Consider the following 18,237-nt stretch of genomic DNA (forward strand, 5'->3'; position numbering starts at 1 on the left):
TCATGGGACCTGAGCATCTAGGTCGCCTAAGATTATATGGCCGTGGGGTTACCAAGACTTCCTTAAAAAGAAAAGTTGGAGATTTGGGACCCTCTACTGATGAGGCGATGCAGCAAAAATTGGAGGAAATGGAAGAAAGGATGCAGCAAAGATTGCATGAAAAGTTCAATGCACAGAAAGATGCCATGGAACTACAAGTTGCAGTTAACATCATTTCTCAACTTAAGCTTCTGAATCCAGATTTACGGGTTGATCCCAGCATGCTACGTTTGAATGCTCGTTCACCTGGAGAAGGTTCCTCTGCACAACAAGCTGATGTGCAACTAATCAATCGCCTATCTACTGGGAGTAATAATCAAGGTCAGTACGTCTATCTTTGTTTGTTTCTTGCTTTCTTCTTCTCCTCCTTCTGCTTCTTTTTTAAAGTTTCACTTGGAAGATCTTTGATTTTGGTTGCATTCTTATTTTTGAAACTTCTTGGTGATAAATTCTCTTGTGGAACGACTTTGTTGATTTCTTTTTGAACTTCCTGTATCTTGCATTTGAGGGTCCAGTAAGTTTGGTTAAGAACTTCAGTAGTTTCCTCCGAGCTTGCAATTGAAACTTGTTGTTCACTGTCGTACCTAGTCTCATCTTCTTCAACATTCTGTCCTGCATTCTTTTCTTGTTCTTAGCTCTTTTTCTAGCTCTGCAACTTAGTGGGCTGTCTTCACTGTGAGCTGGTAATGAACTTTGATGATTACATAGGTCCTATTATCAATATTGAGCAGTAAGCTCCAAATTGATATCACATTGTGTAATCTAATAGAATAGAGTAAATGAAATTTTAAAACTAGCCAAGAATTATGTTCAAACTTGAAAGCCTTATGATATATCCTTCTTTGTCGAACCTCTGCTTGTATATGATTTGTGCCATTACTGCTGTGTTTGTTGTTTCATCAATCACCTTCCCCACTGCATATATTATATCCCCGTGATCATTTCTCAAGAAAAAACCAATGGAACTCCTGCCCGGGTTGCCTCTTGATGCCCCATCGGTATTAATCTTAGTCCATCCAGCCATAGGGAATTCCCAAGTAACCATATTAACCTTCAGTCTAGGCATATAGTTTTCCATCATCCGCAGCACGTCTGGCCATCTTTGTGGAACATGTGTAATGCCTGGCTTTCTAATCTCGACAAATGATTGGATTGTAATACAAAATCTGATACACTGTCCTATTGATCGACACTGGATCCCCATGCTTATTGCTATTTCTTCTTTTCCATAACTCCCAAACAATGATGCAAGGTAGTGCTAGAAAAACTGGTTTAAGGCGTGGAATGACCTCAACTGTCCAGCATCTAACAATAGCTTGCTGTAGGCTTAATCCCGCAAGAGATAAACCTGCATAGGAGAAGAAATATGACCATACTTTTTTTGCTGCATATGCTGTAAAAAACACATGTGATACTGATTCCTCTTGTGGTCTTACGCAGCACCAATTAAGTCCTGCATATCATCTATTTTGTACTATTCATCCTGCATAAAAATGATGATTTTTATGATAAGTTTTTTACATATACAATCCACCCATTTCAAGTTTTATAACGTAGTAAACATATTAGATTTTTTCATATATATATAGAGTACCAACACTAACAAAATTAATTTGTTGACGCATCAAGTGATTATTTCACGCTAGCCATCATATGGTAGAATTGATCGGTTTCTTAGAAATAATTTTCAGCACATCCTGCCGTGGATAACATGAAAGAAACTATGGCATCTAATTGTAGTATATTTGGACTTCCTGTAATTCAAACATTTGAAAAAAAAAAAAGTCATGCCGACTTGTAGCAATTGTATAGACTTTGCATATGTTCCACATGACACATTCTAGTACATTTGAAAACTTTGTGCTTTATGCATTGTTTATGGGCCATACCCATTCTTATAATGATAAACCAACTCTCGAAGGATAATGACTTTATTTATCCTCTTTTGTAGGTGGAGCAATTGAAGAAAGGGAAGATGGAGATTGTGAAGATCTAGACCTTACATAAGAACTTTGAATTGTTGTCCATGTTCTAGGAATCTTTTGTTATCAACGTTTGAAACTTACTCTAACTCTTGAAGTGTTGAAATGTAAAACTTATGTGATATTGGGTTAAAATATTTTTGTTTTATGGAGACAATGTAGATTATGAAGTGTTTTATCTTTTTATTTATATAAATTTCAGGTTATTACAAATTTTGTATATCTAAATGTTCATTTACAGGTGGCTTAATAGTCCATTAGAACCGTCCCAATAGGGCTNCCTTGCACAAAATGCATTAATCGCTATTGGCATTATAGAAATGTGGTGGAGGATCACTTGGTCGTTAATGGCTTTGTTGATGGTTACACCGAATGGGTTTTCCATGGTGAAGGGTTTTCCTCTAGAATTACACCTCGTCAAAGCAATAATGATGAAGGTTCTAACATGCGTGATGATATTGATGGATTACTTCATGATACATTCAGAAATGTAGAAGGCGAGCCGGTACAACAAGAAGGGATGAGAGAGGCTCTATTTGAAGATGCTAAGAGATTTTTTAAATTATTAGAGGAAGGAAAAGAAGAATTATATCCAGGGTGTGAAAACTTCAATAAACTGAGTTTCACCATCCGGTTGTACTTGTTTAAGTCTTTGCATGGGTTGAGTAATGTAGCCTTTTCAGACTTGTTAGAGTTACTAAAAGAGGCATTTCCCTTTGCTAAGCTGCCAAAGTCTTTCAACAAGGCTAAAAATATGATAAAAGATTTGGGTCTTCATTATGATAAAATACATGCATGCCCTAATGATTGCATGTTATTTTGGAATGACAATGCAAAGGCCGACAATTGCTCTGTTTGTGGGTCTTCTAGATGGAAAAGTTCTAATCGTTCCTTGACTAATGCAAGTTCTAAAGTTCCTGCAAAGGTTTTAAGGTACTTTCCCTTGAAGCCTAGGCTTCAAAGAATATTCATGTGTCCTGAAACAGCTATTGCAATGAGATGGCATGCTAATGAACGACCTAATGATGGGAATTTGAGGCATCCTGCTGATGGAGAAGCTTGGAAGGATTTTGATTCTCTACATCCCGACTTCTCCAAAGATCCACGTAATGTTAGGTTAGGTCTTTCAAGTGATGGTTTCAACCCATTTCGAACCATGAGCATTCCTACTGGGAGTAATAATCAAGGTCAGTACGTCTATCTTTGTTTGTTTCTTGCTTTCTTCTTCTCCTCCTTCTGCTTCTTTTTTAAAGTTTCACTTGGAAGATCTTTGATTTTGGTTGCATTCTTATTTTTGAAACTTTTTGGTGATAAATTCTCTTGTTGAACGACTTTGTTGATTTCTTTTTGAACTTCCTGATCTTGCATTTGGGGGCCAGGAGTTTGGTTAAGAACTTTAGTAGTTTCCTCCGAGCTTGCAATTGAAACTTGTTGTTCACTGTCGTACCTAGTCTCATCCTCTTCAACGTTCTGTCCTGCATTCTTTTCTTGTTCTTAGCTCTTTTTCTAGCTCTGCAACTTAGTGGGCTGTCTTCACTGTGAGCTGGTAATGAACTTTGATGATTACATAGGTCCTATTATCAATATTGAGCAGTAAGCTCCAAATTGATATCACATTGTGTAATCTAATAGGATAGAGTAAATGAAATTTTAAAACTAGCCAAGAATTATGTTCAAACTTGAAAGCCTTATGATATATCCTTCTTTGTCGAACCACTGCTTGTATATGATTTGTGCCATTGCTGCTGCATCCTTTTGTTGAAAAAATAATCCCTGAACTTTCTCTTCTATATCTGTAGATTCCATCGTACTTTGCATTGAGTTGGAGTCCCATTGTGTTTCCAGCTTCTTGTCTTGTGAATCCTCACATTTAGGCTTGCTGATCCACACCATATTAGCTTCCTCTTGACATATGTTATCTAGAAATCCAGCTGCTCTTTGAATCCTTCGTGCACATCTGCTAGTATTTCTCGCTAAAAAGAAGATCCAGACATGTCGAAACTGTGTTAGCATTCCTTGTTGTATTAGTGTCTCATGTGATATCCAGTCTTCTTCTGTTGATTTCTTCAATTGGTATCCTTCCTGTGATGTGTATGAAGTAACATACCTTGGGTTATTACTCCAGAATGCATTTGTTAATTCTATCGTTCCTTTCCAAAAGCACCAGACGTGCGTAGAAATGATATAACAACTAGGCTTAAAGCTGCTGTAAATGGGCATACAGCTGTGATTAACGAGCAAAAGCACCAAACACCTGCCCAAAAAAATGCAATTGTCCACTGATTTGCCCCATTCTTTATTTGTAAAGAGCACTGTTCCCAATGTTCCCTTTATTAGTATTCCAAAAAGCATGCCTGTAGATTGGACCATAGTCCTTGATATTCCATCCATGCTTGTATTCTTTTTGGTCCTATCCAAGGTAGTAGGCGTGCAATTAAGAAACATATAAAGCTGCATTGTCTGCCCATCTTTTCCTCGAATTAACACGTTGTCTAGCATGTTGGTTGTGAATCTAAAGAATTTTGCATTTATCCTTTTGTCGTGCACAACTGAAAACATGATTCTTGTATCCTTAAAACTGGAACACTGATGTTGCAGCATGTTGTGCCACATTTCCATTTTCATGCGATCACTCAGCTGCTTCCCCTGAAGCTGTATAGTCCTGCTTGTGCCTACCCTTGCTTCCCTCTCCTTGGATTGAGTACATAGTACTAATACCACCAAGTGAGAGTTATTAAAGGGGTATGGCATGACCACACTAGCCTTCCCTGCAAAAAAGAAAACTAGGTTAGCAATACAATAATCACCACACTCTTCTCCTTGAGTGTGATGATCTACTGTGCTTCCAGCTCCTTTCCTGCTCTTGTTACTCCTATCCTTCTCACCTCCTTTCCAGATTTGGGATATATCATGATGGAGGCAGTATCGCAGTGCCTCCACGGTTGCTCTTGCCTCAGCTTGTGTGTTTGTTGTTTCATCAATCACCTTCCCCACTGCATATATTATATCCCCGTGATCATTTCTCAAGCAAAACCAATGGAACTCCTGCCCGGGTTGCCTCTTGATGCCCCATCGGTATTAATCTTAGTCCATCCAGCCATAGGGAATTCCCAAGTAACCATATTAACCTTCAGTCTAGGCATATAGTTTTCCATCATCCGCAGCACATCTGGCCATCTTTGTGGAACATGTGTAATGCCTGGCTTTCTAATCTTGACAAATGATTGGATTGTAATACAAATCTGATACACTGTCCTATTGATCGACACTGGATCCCCATGCTTATTGCTATTTCTTCTTTTCCATAACTCCCAAACAATGATGCAAGGTAGTGCTAGAAAAACTGGTTTAAGGCGTGGAATGACCTCAACTGTCCAGCATCTAACAATAGCTTGCTGTAGGCTTAATCCCGCAAGAGATAAACCTGCATAGGAGAAGAAATATGACCATACTTTTTTTGCTGCATATGCTGTAAAAAACACATGTGATACTGATTCCTCTTGTGGTCTTACGCAGCACCAATTAAGTCCTGCATATCATCTATTTTGTACTATTCATCCTGCATAAAAATGATGATTTTTATGATAAGTTTTTTACATATACAATCCACCCATTTCAAGTTTTATAACGTAGTAAACATATTAGATTTTTTCATATATATATAGAGTACCAACACTAACAAAATTAATTTGTTGACACATCAAGTGATTATTTCACGCTAGCCATCATATGGTAGAATTGATCGGTTTCTTAGAAATAATTTTCAGCACATCCTGCCGTGGATAACATGAAAGAAACTATGGCATCTAATTGTAGTATATTTGGACTTCCTGTAATTCAAACATTTGAAAAAAAAAAAAGTCATGCCGACTTGTAGCAATTGTATAGACTTTGCATATGTTCCACATGACACATTCTAGTACATTTGAAAACTTTGTGCTTTATGCATTGTTTATGGGCCATACCCATTCTTATAATGATAAACCAACTCTCGAAGGATAATGACTTTATTTATCCTCTTTTGTAGGTGGAGCAATTGAAGAAAGGGAAGATGGAGATTGTGAAGATCTAGACCTTACATAAGAACTTTGAATTGTTGTCCATGTTCTAGGAATCTTTTGTTATCAACGTTTGAAACTTACTCTAACTCTTGAAGTGTTGAAATGTAAAACTTATGTGATATTGGGTTAAAATATTTTTGTTTTATGGAGACAATGTAGATTATGAAGTGTTTTATCTTTTTATTTATATAAATTTCAGGTTATTACAAATTTTGTATATCTAAATGTTCATTTACAGGTGGCTTAATAGTCCATTAGAACCGTCCCAATAGGGCTTGCAAACCGTTCCAATAGGTCTGAAATTATTCCAAAATACTCTACAAGAACCGTTCCAATAGGTCTTCAAAACCGTTCCATCAGGTCTTACAAATCGTTCCAAAATGCGCAACAAACCGATACAATAGGTAGTTAAAACCGTTGCAAAAGAAATAAAACCGTTACAGTAGCGTAATGAAACGGTTAGAATATTTGTAAATAAACGTTGCAATAGCTTACATAACCGTTGCAACAATTTATATGGTAACGGCTGCCAACCGTTGTTGTAAACTCTATGGCAACGGTTTTTAACCGTTACAACAGGAAGGAAGTATTCGTTGCTTCAGACAGAGGAACAACCGTTGCTATAGATATACCTTAACCAACGGTTTTTGTAACCGTTGCAAGAACCGTTACTCTAGATCTACTGGCACGGCAGCGTATGTAACGGTCACTAAACCGTTCCAATAGCTCTATGGCAACGGTTTACCTCTCTGTTGCAACGGTTTTTCAGCTGTGGCAATAGGCTTATTTTCCAGTAGTGCGATGAAAGCAATATGGACGTCAACTTCGAAGTGGAAAAAAAAAGGAGGAAAAGAAATAATCATCATAGAATATAACATTTTCCTAATTCCATCCAACATGGAAAAATGCAATAAAAGCATCTATCTGTATTTGGTGTACTTATAGCAGGGTCCCCGTCCATGTGGTTTATCCATTCTCATCCTGAAAAGGGAAAGGAATTTCATTTTGACAAAGAGATGCTTTTTTGTAATGTAATATAATATTACTCCCTCAATAATAAGTAATTTTTTTGCCTTTTTATTTGGTCAAAAATAAGTGACTTTTTATATAATCAAGAAAAAATTAATTTTGCTTTTTTCAAAATTTGCCCTTATCTACATATTCCAATATGTCAAGTTAACAATATGCAAATTTTAGTTATGAGTAATTTTGCCAAATTTTTTTTTTTTAGGAACTAGTATTTTTTTAAGGGGCGTGTTAAAGACAAAAGAATTACTTATTATGAATCAGAGAGAGTAGTATATATATATATATATATATATATATATATATAATGGTCCTTAGAAGCATATAAAGATAAAAAAAGTCACCATCGGATGGAGTAGTATATAATATATATGGTCCTGGAAGTGGCATGGACCAGGAAAGATAATTTTCACATATTATGATCAAGACCTAACTCCATCAAACTCACTGTCAAAAGCATATACGTGGATATTTGCAAGACACAAATTAATTCGAAGAGTATGACAAACACCACCTTTAATGTATATTTCCTCCTTTTAAAATTGCGTGGCATATTTGAACAGGCACAAAGTTTAAGAAACAAGTAAAAAATTTAAATTAAATTATTTGCAAGTATGAAAAGTTATCATTCATTCTGAAATAGAGGAAAAATGAAATATTGTAATATAAATTTAAATGGGTGGAATAATAAATAAATGATGAGCAGCTGACCTTAAGTGCACTAAGTTCCAGAGACAAACTTTCTTAAGGAAAAAAGAATAGCAAAGCCATATGGAAAACAAATCAGAAAAGAAACCTCGAGTTCTCTGCCTCCATGGCCATGGAGCCAGTGCTGAAATATTGAAGAAAGAAATGGAACTTGGTTGGCCACAAACTGTACTTGAGAAGCTAGATCTTGTGTTCTTGAATGGACCTTTTCTACTTCAGGACAAAGTTGACTCTCATGGCATTTTTCATCCACCTTACTATGAATGGTTCCAAAAGGTTGTCTCGATCCTTTTCTCTCTATATATATATGTATTGAATGATGTTCATTTCTAATGTTACTCCTTCAACTTAGAATCCACCACATATAAATTTTGAGTTCAACCCTATAATATATGTGTGGATGGTTATATTAATCTATACTAAATAGATAACCTGCAAATCGTAAAATGAGAACTTACTCGTTTTTCGTAGCGGACGCGAAAGATCGAATGAACTGCGACTGAAATCACTTGACGGTAATTGTCACGGTGTATTGAAACAACTCCCAACATATTCCAAACAAAACCAACACGTGTAACACACTTAGTTTGCATATTCTTTACCAACTTATACTTCTTGTTCCGAAAATAAAACAAGAATTGCTAAAATGATGGACGCTACGATGTATTTGAATTTCTTGTGTTAAAAATGGAAATTTAGAATTCATTGAGTTTGTGATGGTAAATATATTACTTCCAAATCATCCACTAATTCAGTATTACAGCATTATCTTATCGGGCTCCAAAGAAATTTACAATTTTGAGGAATGTGTTCAATATATAGAAGCTAACATGGAGAAGTATGGACCATATGATGGTGTTTTAGGTTTCTCTCAGGCAAGTATAATTATTCTCTCTTGGATTCTTAGATAATTAACCAATAGTTCATTCTATTACTAAGTAATATACTTATTTATATGATTTTTATCCTCTTTTTAGGGTGCAATTGTAACTGCAACAATGCCTGGAATGCAAAGGGAAAGAGTGGCTCTGACCAAAGTACCAAATATAAAATTTGTGATCATAATATCAGGCTTCAAGTTTGGAGCGCCCGAATTTGGATGCCCTAAGCTTGCTGCTAATGCATATTCATCTCCAATTGAGACCCCATCTTTGCACTTCATAGGTACTTTCCATGACCAGTACAAATAACTTAATCATGGTATATTTAGTTTAATTATTTTCTGATTCTTAAGATTAGGAGGTTTAGTCTGATGCAAGCATGCACTCGATGTGAGTGAGTATTTGCCACAAAACAATGTTATCACAACACATCTCTCAATTATCTTTTCTTGATTAACTTGTATTCCTTCCGTTTCAAAAAGATTGTTTTAGTTTGACATGACACATATTTTAATAAAGAAGGGTAGACTTTGAAATATGTGGTCTTAAATAAGACATAACTTTTGAATTGTGTGGCTATAAATGCTTCCTGTTAAGGAAATATTGAAAGATGTCAATCTTTTTGGAACAAACTAATAAGAAAATAGTGTCAATTTTTTTGAAATAGAGGGGGTAGTATTCTAAATTGCTATTATGCTAGTTTAATAAGATATTAGACTCCATCTATCCCACTAGATTCCACCTAGTTAATTACTTGTGACACTTTGATGGAGGGCCGTCTGCTTAGGATGGGTCCGGGTGAAAGATTAAAGAACTTCTAGTTGCAACCTTCCGGAAAAGGGATGCATATGACACCTTAGACAAATCTTACATCGAAGGAAGAAAAAAGTGAAGTGCTATGTAAAATAGGGAACAAGTTCACATTGTACTCGCGTTTGATAGTGGCGTAGCTCAAGGGACATATCTGTGAGGTCACTAGAGCTAAATCGGACATTACATCTCATGGCCTTAGGATGTGACAAAGACATTACTAGAACGAGACTCCCGCAGTAGTATGGTAGATTCAACGACGATGCTAAGACCCTAAATGGGTCTATATATTATATACCTTGACGACGAGCTAATGAGGGTGTGTCAAGATGAAGGACTAACAGACTTCTAGGCTGGCAAGCTTTCGAAAAAAATGTGAATGTGACACCTTAGACACATCTCACGTTGGAAAGAAGAGGAACATGAAGTGCTACATAAAATAGAGCACAAGTTCACATAACTTACACGCTCGATGATGGCGTAGTCTAAGGGTTAAATCTATGAGATTAGTTGAGCCAAAATGGCCAATATGTGCTATGAATTTGGGCTGTAGCGAAAAATATGATATCAGAAGTAGACTCCAACAATCTGATGGTGGGGCAAATATCAACAAGGACATTGAGTCTCTAAGGGAGCATATGTGACGCCCTTGATGAAAGGCGAGCTGATAGCTAGGTTAAAGGAATTGTATAGTTAAAACAAGGGTGATATGAGTAATATCATAACTAGGGAAGTTAGTATTACCAACCTAAACCTAAAGAGAGAATTATGAATTTTTTTTTCTATTATTTGTTAATTATTTGCTAATTACTCTAAGATAATGTAAGAACAACCATATGACATGTAATTTTCCATAGAGGATAGTGATTCTTTGATTACTCTAGTTAATTTGAAGTATATATGTCACATGATTATATTCTTTCTAATTAATTTTGAGGTATATATGTCCTTATTGTGATATGTGTTGTATAGGTGAGAAGGAAGCCAAAAAAACAAGCGAAGAAGAACTTGTGAAGTGCTTCGTTAATCCTGTTGTGATTCATCACCCAGAGGGGCACAAAGTACCAAATTTAGGTAATTGATAAAATTCCCAGTAACAAGAAAAAATAATTGTGAGATTTTACATTTTTTGTTTAATTTTATGCGAGGGAAAAAAAAGAGAAAACCGTCATTCTCCAGAAATATTAGTTTTATAAAGTGTCTTTATTCTTATAAGTGTATTCCCTCCGTTTCATTTATTAAGAAAGTTACTCTGAAATATTAATTAAGAGTGTTATTGACTACATTACCCTTTATCTGTTCTTAAATTTACTCATAATAGGAAGTTGTAAAGACCTTTTAGAAGTTATTTAGATCATTTATTAATTATTATCAAGGTAACTTTGGAAAGAAAAATTTAGCACCTTCTTGGTTTTTGAAAAATTAATTATTTTAACAAATAAAAACTGCTTATAAATCAAATTAAATAAAATGAAACGGAAGGAGTATCATAAGTATTGCTTTCCGACTTTTAATTAACAACAAAATTGTTTACAAAATCATTCACTTTCTTTACGGCTATTAGTAATTGAAAAAAGAACCAAATTCCAGTGTTGTTGTTTCATTAACTATATTATGCTTCTATTATATAATTACTTGTTACGTATTTCAGTAATAAAATCATACAATTTTATAGGTTAAACTTGAGTAGTCGAAAAGTTGTAATGAATGATTTAAACATTTGAACAGAAGTTAAAAGTCTACTAAGAAACTGAATCCCCTTTATGTGCTTTCTTTATGTTTTTAAGTACAGTATAGACATTTGTTACAGTATTAGTGTAAAATTTTGACGAATATGGAATTTTATTAATTAATTACAATTTTTATGTTACCTATTCAGATTATAATAGATATTTACCCGTTGTTGTAGCTTATTTTAACCTGATGGTGTAAAGCAACTGTTCATGACTTAACTTTGAATATTTCTTTTTAATAATCAAATTCTGATCCTTGTCTGTGTTTATCATCAGATGCTGAAAGTGTGGAAACTGTGATAACATTTATCAACAAGGTCAAGAAAATCAAGATGCCATTGCAGGGAAACTCAAAGATGTAATTTTCTATTCGACAGAGAAAATGTATTTGTGAAATATCACTACACCTATAATATTGAAGACAGTAATAAATACAAATTTATAATAACTCTGTGAGACACTAATTTCGGTAGTATTACTGTGTTCTATGACTATGGTATGTATACTGAATTTGGGTAAATTTGTGCATTGATTTTGTTGCATGTGACATGTTTAAATATTAAATGGACCAAATTTGTTTTGGTAAAAAAGCACATCCTTGAACGGCAGCTTTAAAGTGTCATGACCCAGAATTCCCACCATCGGGATCGTGATGGCGCCTAACATTTCACTTTCTAGGCAAGCCAATGTTAGATGTAATTATTACCCATTTTAAAAAATTTCAAATATAATGTCAATGAAGGAAAACGAAATAGTCTGAAACAAGATAAATAAACTAATAAGTGCGAAAACCAAATACAAATTTCGGACTGGTGTCGCGAATACATGAGCGTCTAAGATACTACAAATAATTGTCTGAAATGATCATAACTGTCTAAATCAGATAAACAGCTAAAGGAAATAAAAGGGGACTTCAGAGCTGCGGACGCCGTGCAGCCATACCTCAAGTCTCCTCTGGATAGCTAGATTTGGGCAAGTCTACAGAACGCCACTGGGATAACTCGTCTCAACAACCGAGGCCAATCCAACAGTCACAAACAATTATTACTTGTAAACATGTAATTTTTGACCCTCCCCGAGATTTTACACAGTTTAGCGCTTAAATATTTAGTTTAGGTCTAATATCGCTATTTTAACTAGTTTTGACTCTTTTACTTTATTTTATCACAAAAATGAAAATTACAATTTTTTTTTATTTAGCTAATTGATATTTTATCTAGTTACTTTTAGTTTATCTACCTTTCATAAAATTAAAAAAAATACAAAAACAGTATTGATATATTATTTTTCTAAAACAAGATAAGAAGAAAATTGTGGACTAATTTTGTCTTGTTTTTATGTGAGAAGACCATTATTTTGAGCTTGACTTTGGCCCAAAAGAGGCTCAAATTCGGCCAAGCCCAAGACCCATCTCCCCTCTAAATCCTAGCCACTTCTCCAATCTAATCCTAGCGCTACCATTAATTCCCCACCCAAAATAAAACCCCAAATTTAAAATCCTAGGAAGACCCTTATTCTTGGACCCCTAAGCTTGAAGACACACCTCCCTTACTCTAGAGAAGGAGCAGCCGCCGGCCACCCCCCCAAGAGAACGTGGACCAGCCGCCCCTCTTCATCACACCACCACAGCCGCCATACCCCCACCCCTAAAACCAGTGGGTGCCGCCACCCTCGCCACCAAAACCCGCCAGAAATCCGCCGCTCGCAACAGCCACCCCATCTCCGGCCATCTCACCAGTAATTCAAAGACCCCAGCCGCACACTCTTTCCTTTCCAAGACTTCTCTGCCGCCACCCTTCACCTAGACTCATTGGAGGTCTTTAGCCACAACCTGCAAAGAAAAGCGAGAGTGAGAACACAAGAAACAGAGCAGAAAATGGACAAACAGAGGAGAGAGACGAGAATTTAGGGGTAAAAGAAATTTTTATGTCATTGTTAAGCGTGGATGGATTAGGTTAATTAGGCAGGGAACACAAGAGATTAGAGAAATCCAAAAGGCACTTCATTTCTTTCCTCTGATTTTTTCACCAAGAGCTCTTTCCAATGTTTGATTGAGGTCGTGTTGGCTCCGAGCTTTTCGGTGCCGATTCGAGTTTCTAGCCGCAGTTCGTCACATTTTTGAGTTAAAACCAGTGAAGAAATCAATTTCCATCTATACCGTGGTCCATTTCTTACTCTTCTCTTCAATTATGCGTGTCTTTACAGTTGTGTTGATGAATTGAATCCATATGTGATTGAGATTATGCGTGCATTTGTCTGGTTGGAATTCTATTGTTTCCCTAAGCACTTTGATTAGTTTTAAGGATTATTGCTGAATCATTTGACTATTAGTAAGCCTGATTAAAGAAAGAGTAACGAGATAGTGCTTTGAAAGCTTCCAATTAAAATGGGTTGTGGATTAGCAAACTTTGGAAAAGAAATTTTGGCTAAGATTAGTGAAATGGATTTGGGAAGTGGTGTTGGAATAAAAAAGAAACAAAATTGAGATTTGAATGCTACACATTTACTATTTTATTTTACTAATTTAATCGCTAGGAGCATGCTTAGGCCAACCACGCTTGGGTAGGCAAATCTTAGGTTTTCTTTATTTCATTTTTATTTGAGGCGAGAGGTCATTTCTTTTAGTTTATTATCCGGGGAATGCCCCGCAAAATTTGTATATATTTTTATCCGGTGTATGACCTGAAGTATTTGTATTTGGAGGCCGAAAGTAGAACCCGTAGTATTTTTATTAATTTTATTTTCATTTTTCATTTATTAGGTGGGGACGACCTCGAGCCTCTTGTGTTTTTTTTTTCTGTGCTTATTTTTACCTCAATTTGAATATTTTAAAAGTCAACTAGATAGAGTACGCAATCGTGACTTTCACGGGACTTGGGGAATGCCTAACACCTTCTCCCCGAGTCAAATGAACCCCCTTACCTAGAACTCTGGTGTAGACTTACTTTTGGAGTCCAAAGTGTTTTGAAAGGAAAAATTATTTCTAAAAAACGGTGACCTGATACACTGAAATCAAATGTCAGGTGGCGACTCTGAAAAATTCTTTCGAACACAATTCTTTGTCACTTTTCAATTTTGAAAACCCTTTCAAGCTTTACAAATCTTTTTATTATTTAATAGAGGGGTTACTGAGGTTAGAGAAAAGGGGTGTGACAGCTTTCGCGACTCTGTTGGGGAGTTGCAGGTTCGAGCTGATACTGTGATCTTGTTGGCTTTTTAGAATATTCGGTTGAGGTTTTAATGTTTTTTTTATTTGCTTTATTTGATTTTTATTTTGTTTGTGTTGTTTTATTATTTTCTAGTTGTTTTTGTGTTTACAGTTTTTTCTTTACATGTTACTGCTTTTTAACTGTCATCATTTGCATAATCTCGAGTCAATTCTTTCTGCAACAAGTCTCAGAGTACGCGTCGCGTATACGAACTCTTTGTTGAGTCACCCTTATTTTAGGAGGGGAGGGGGAGCGTCGGACATATGGAGTGGGTGGAAAGCTTGAGCATCAACCATCGACCATACGCTCCCTCGAATTGCCTTGTTAGTGAACCCCAAACTTAGGTCAGCTTTTAGGTCATTCTTATTTGCATCATATCTTTTAGACCTAGCAGGGCTCGGTCCCAGGCACCGTGTCCCTTTATAGGAGGCCTATCCAAATTATGTCAAAACGATCATCCCTATGTGCTACATGCTGCATTCTTTAAGGGTAAATGGATCATTTGGTGGACTAATGATGGTTGAGGGTAAATGAGAAAGAAAAGAGGGTGATGTATAACGATGAAGCAAGTATGGCCCAGTTATATTTTTCTTTCACACTTTTTTCAAGAAAGGACCGTTGTTGTGCTTAAAGTATATATATTTGTATGGATATCACCTCATATCTTGCTTTTGATTCGTGGATTTAGGATGTGAAATGTGTTTATTATATTAATTTGATGTGTTTTCATGTGTAGGAATGATCTGGGAGCAATCGGGGGCGGAATGTGCGAAACTAGAGCCAAAACGGACGAAAACAGGGAAGGGGCATATTTTAGCGCCACAGGTGGCGCCCAGCCCTACCTGTGGCGCCAGAAACAGAATCAAAAACATTTCAGCGCCGTGGAGGGCGCCTGGCGCTAGCCAGGGCGCCAGTGACGTGAATTTTCTCCAATTTCGCCCGGGACAAGGTTATTTCGTTCCTACACCTACCCAACACGTATAAAAGCAAGACTAAACTTATTTGTGAAAGGGAGACGCCACTTTGGAGAGGGAATAAACACAAGAAACATTTGGGAGCAAGAACATCTCAGATTTCTTCATCTTTTCTTAGTATTTTCAATTATCCAAACTTATGCAATTGTTTGCTAGTGTCATGAGTGGCTAAAAACCCATTGTTCTGGGGTTGTGATTTAGCCATGAATATTGTTGTTTAACGTTGACTTAACCTTGATAATAATTCACTAATATATGGTTATTTCTTCAATTCTGTGATTAATTGCTTAATTGTCTGGCCAGCAGTTAGGTTCTATTTACTATCTATGCTATGCTTGGGAAAGACGTGTTTAGATTAGAGAAGAATTGAAGAGAGCGTGATCTTAACCCTTGGGGGGGGGGATTTGTGGTTAGGATAGGAATATACCTAGTCACCGTGCTTAATTAAATATCGTAATCTTAATGCGTTCTTAATAGATTGATTTCATAGGAATATAGGCGTTAATCGATTTTGAATAGGCGAGTAGTACTTCGGGAGAAAGCTATGAGAGCGATTATCGACTAATTAACAACCATGAGTGAATGTATGAGAGGGAGTGTTAACTAGAACACAATAGGATTGGTGAACCGATCACAACCCTGGAATATTTGTCTCTATTGAATACATAATAATCATTTTACTGCTTGATAATTTAGTTATTACGTAGAATTGTAGTTTAGTATAATCACACTCTTGAACTCAAATTTAGCTTGACTAAATAACAATATTAGTGAGTTAGTGAGCAGTTGATATAAAAATCTGTGGGTTCGACACTCGACTTATCATTTTATTACTTGTACGACCACGTATACTTGTGTGTGCATTTGGGAGCAACAAGTTTTTGGCGTCGTTGCCAGGGACTTGAATATTAACTACTTTCTAGTTTTTGCTTTAATTGTTTATTTAGTCAAGTCTAACGTTACTTGATTGTTGCTCGGATCTCAGGAACTTTGATTAAATGCGTAAGGTCAGAAGCCAGGACCGGCTTCAAGGCTTTGACCCTGAACCTGAGAGAACATTTCACAGGAGGTTGAGGGAAGCGAGGGATACGAATAATATTCAGGCACTCGTTCAATTTCCTGGGAACATGGCAGATGAGCAACAAATGGCTGTTCAGGAGGTGGCGATGCCCAGCATTGCCAATGTCACCTCTAGCATTGTGAAGCCCAGAATCACTGGGCACTTTGAGCTGAAACAAAGCATGCTCCAGCTACTTTATGCGAATGGGTCGTTTATGGGTCTTCCACACGAGGATCCACAACAGCATATCCTGAACTTCTTGGAGATTAGTGATACTTATATCACTAACGAAGTCACTCCAGACTATGTGAGGCTCACACATTTTCCATTCTCACTGTTGGGCGAAGCAAAGCGATGGCTGAAGGCAGAACCAGCTAATTCTATTACCTCATGGAATGATTTGGCAAGGAAATTTCTGGCAAGGTTCTTCCCTTCAGGCAAAACTGCAAAGATCAGAAGGGAGATAGTTGCCTTCAAACAGAAAGCGGGAGAGTCTTTATACTCAACTTGGGAGAGGTTCAAGGGGCTAATCAGAGACTGTCCTCATCATAATCAGACAAGAGAAGTATTAGCTCACACTTTCATAGAAGGTCTACATCCTAAAACAAAGATTGTGGTAGACGCTGCAGCTGGAGGTCAAGTGTTGGAGAAAAGCTTTGACGAGATACATGCATTATTGAACAAATTCTCCAAAAGCAATCCGGATTGGCAAGGAGAGATGGGCAGACACACAGTGCAAAAGTCTGCAGGATTTCTTGAGTTAGATGTCGTCTCAGCATTATCAGCGTAGATTTCAACACTGACCAACCAAGTCAATCAGATGACCTTGATTATCAACAAGCAACAAGCACAACCAGTACAACAGGTTAAAGTAATTTGTGAAATATGTGGAGAGGGTCACATGAGCGACTTATGCCCCGCTAATCCAGAGTCTGTCTGCTTTGTGGGTAATGCAAATAGGGGCCAAACAAAGCAATATGGGAACACTTACAATCCCAACTGGAGGAACCACCCAAACTTCTCTTGGGGTGGAAACCAAGGTACTCAGAATCAATACAGGCCTCAAGTACCTCAACAACAATATAGACCACCTCAGGTTGAACAACAAGCGAGTCCAACAAGTCACCTTGAAGACATGTTGAAAAAAGTGATGGCTGAACAGCAAGCCCTCGCTCAGAAATTTTTGGATAAGCAGCAAGCCCAAGCCGCAACAAATAGAAATTTGGAGCGCCATTAGGACATCTTGCCAGTGCTCAAAACACTAGACCAGCTGGAGCTCTTCCAAGTGACACTGAAGCTAATCCTAAGGCATCCCTTAATGCCATGTCGTTGAGGAATGGGAGACAATTAGAAGAAGTTCGGTCTAAAAAGAGGAAACAAGTGACTTTTAATGAGAGGCCAGCCACGATAGGATCAACACCAGAAAAATCTAAGGAGTCAGAGAAGCCAGCTGTAGAGGTGGTGGCTGAGCAACCCCCACCATTGGTTGCAAGGCCACCACCTCCGTTCCCTCAAAGATTGCAGAAAGTAAAGGATAATGCTGCATATAAAAAGTTTCTTGATATTTTGAAGCAGGTGCAAAATAATATTCCATTGGTTGAAATCTTACAAGAAGTACCCAAATATGCAAAGTACATCAAGAACATAGTGGAAAATAAAAGGAGGCTGACCGAGTTCAAAACTGTGGCACTCACTGAGGAGTGCAGTTCAAGAATTCAAGGCAAGTTACCTCAGAAATTGAAGGATCCAGGTAG

General features: G+C 36.9%; 1 protein-coding gene and 1 long non-coding RNA gene across 3 annotated transcripts; both read left to right on the forward strand.

Annotated features, from left to right (window-relative positions):
* The first annotated feature begins 305 nt into the window (after nucleotides 1-305).
* LOC109238496 lies at nucleotides 306-2,171 on the forward strand. The gene is made up of 2 exons (XR_002069752.1): nucleotides 306-360; nucleotides 1,991-2,171. It is a non-coding gene; the product is annotated as an uncharacterized LOC109238496 (long non-coding RNA).
* Nucleotides 2,172-7,819: 5,648 nt separating this feature from the next.
* LOC109238497 (dihydrofolate reductase-like) lies at nucleotides 7,820-11,750 on the forward strand. 2 transcript variants are annotated; one of them, XM_019404970.1, is made up of 5 exons: nucleotides 7,820-8,093; nucleotides 8,594-8,691; nucleotides 8,794-8,980; nucleotides 10,480-10,581; nucleotides 11,517-11,750. In XM_019404970.1, exons 1-5 carry the CDS (start codon nucleotides 7,880-7,882, stop codon nucleotides 11,600-11,602), a joined length of 687 nt encoding a protein of 228 aa, XP_019260515.1. In that variant the 5' UTR covers nucleotides 7,820-7,879; the 3' UTR covers nucleotides 11,603-11,750. The 2 variants fall into 2 exon arrangements, with proteins under 2 accessions (XP_019260515.1, XP_019260516.1); XM_019404971.1 differs by lacking the exon at nucleotides 8,594-8,691 and having other exon boundaries at nucleotides 7,820-8,092.
* The last annotated feature ends 6,487 nt before the right edge of the window (nucleotides 11,751-18,237 follow it).

Source organism: Nicotiana attenuata, unplaced genomic scaffold (genome assembly GCF_001879085.1).
Source record: "Nicotiana attenuata strain UT unplaced genomic scaffold, NIATTr2, whole genome shotgun sequence".
In the NCBI taxonomy this organism is placed as follows: Eukaryota; Viridiplantae; Streptophyta; class Magnoliopsida; order Solanales; family Solanaceae; genus Nicotiana; species Nicotiana attenuata.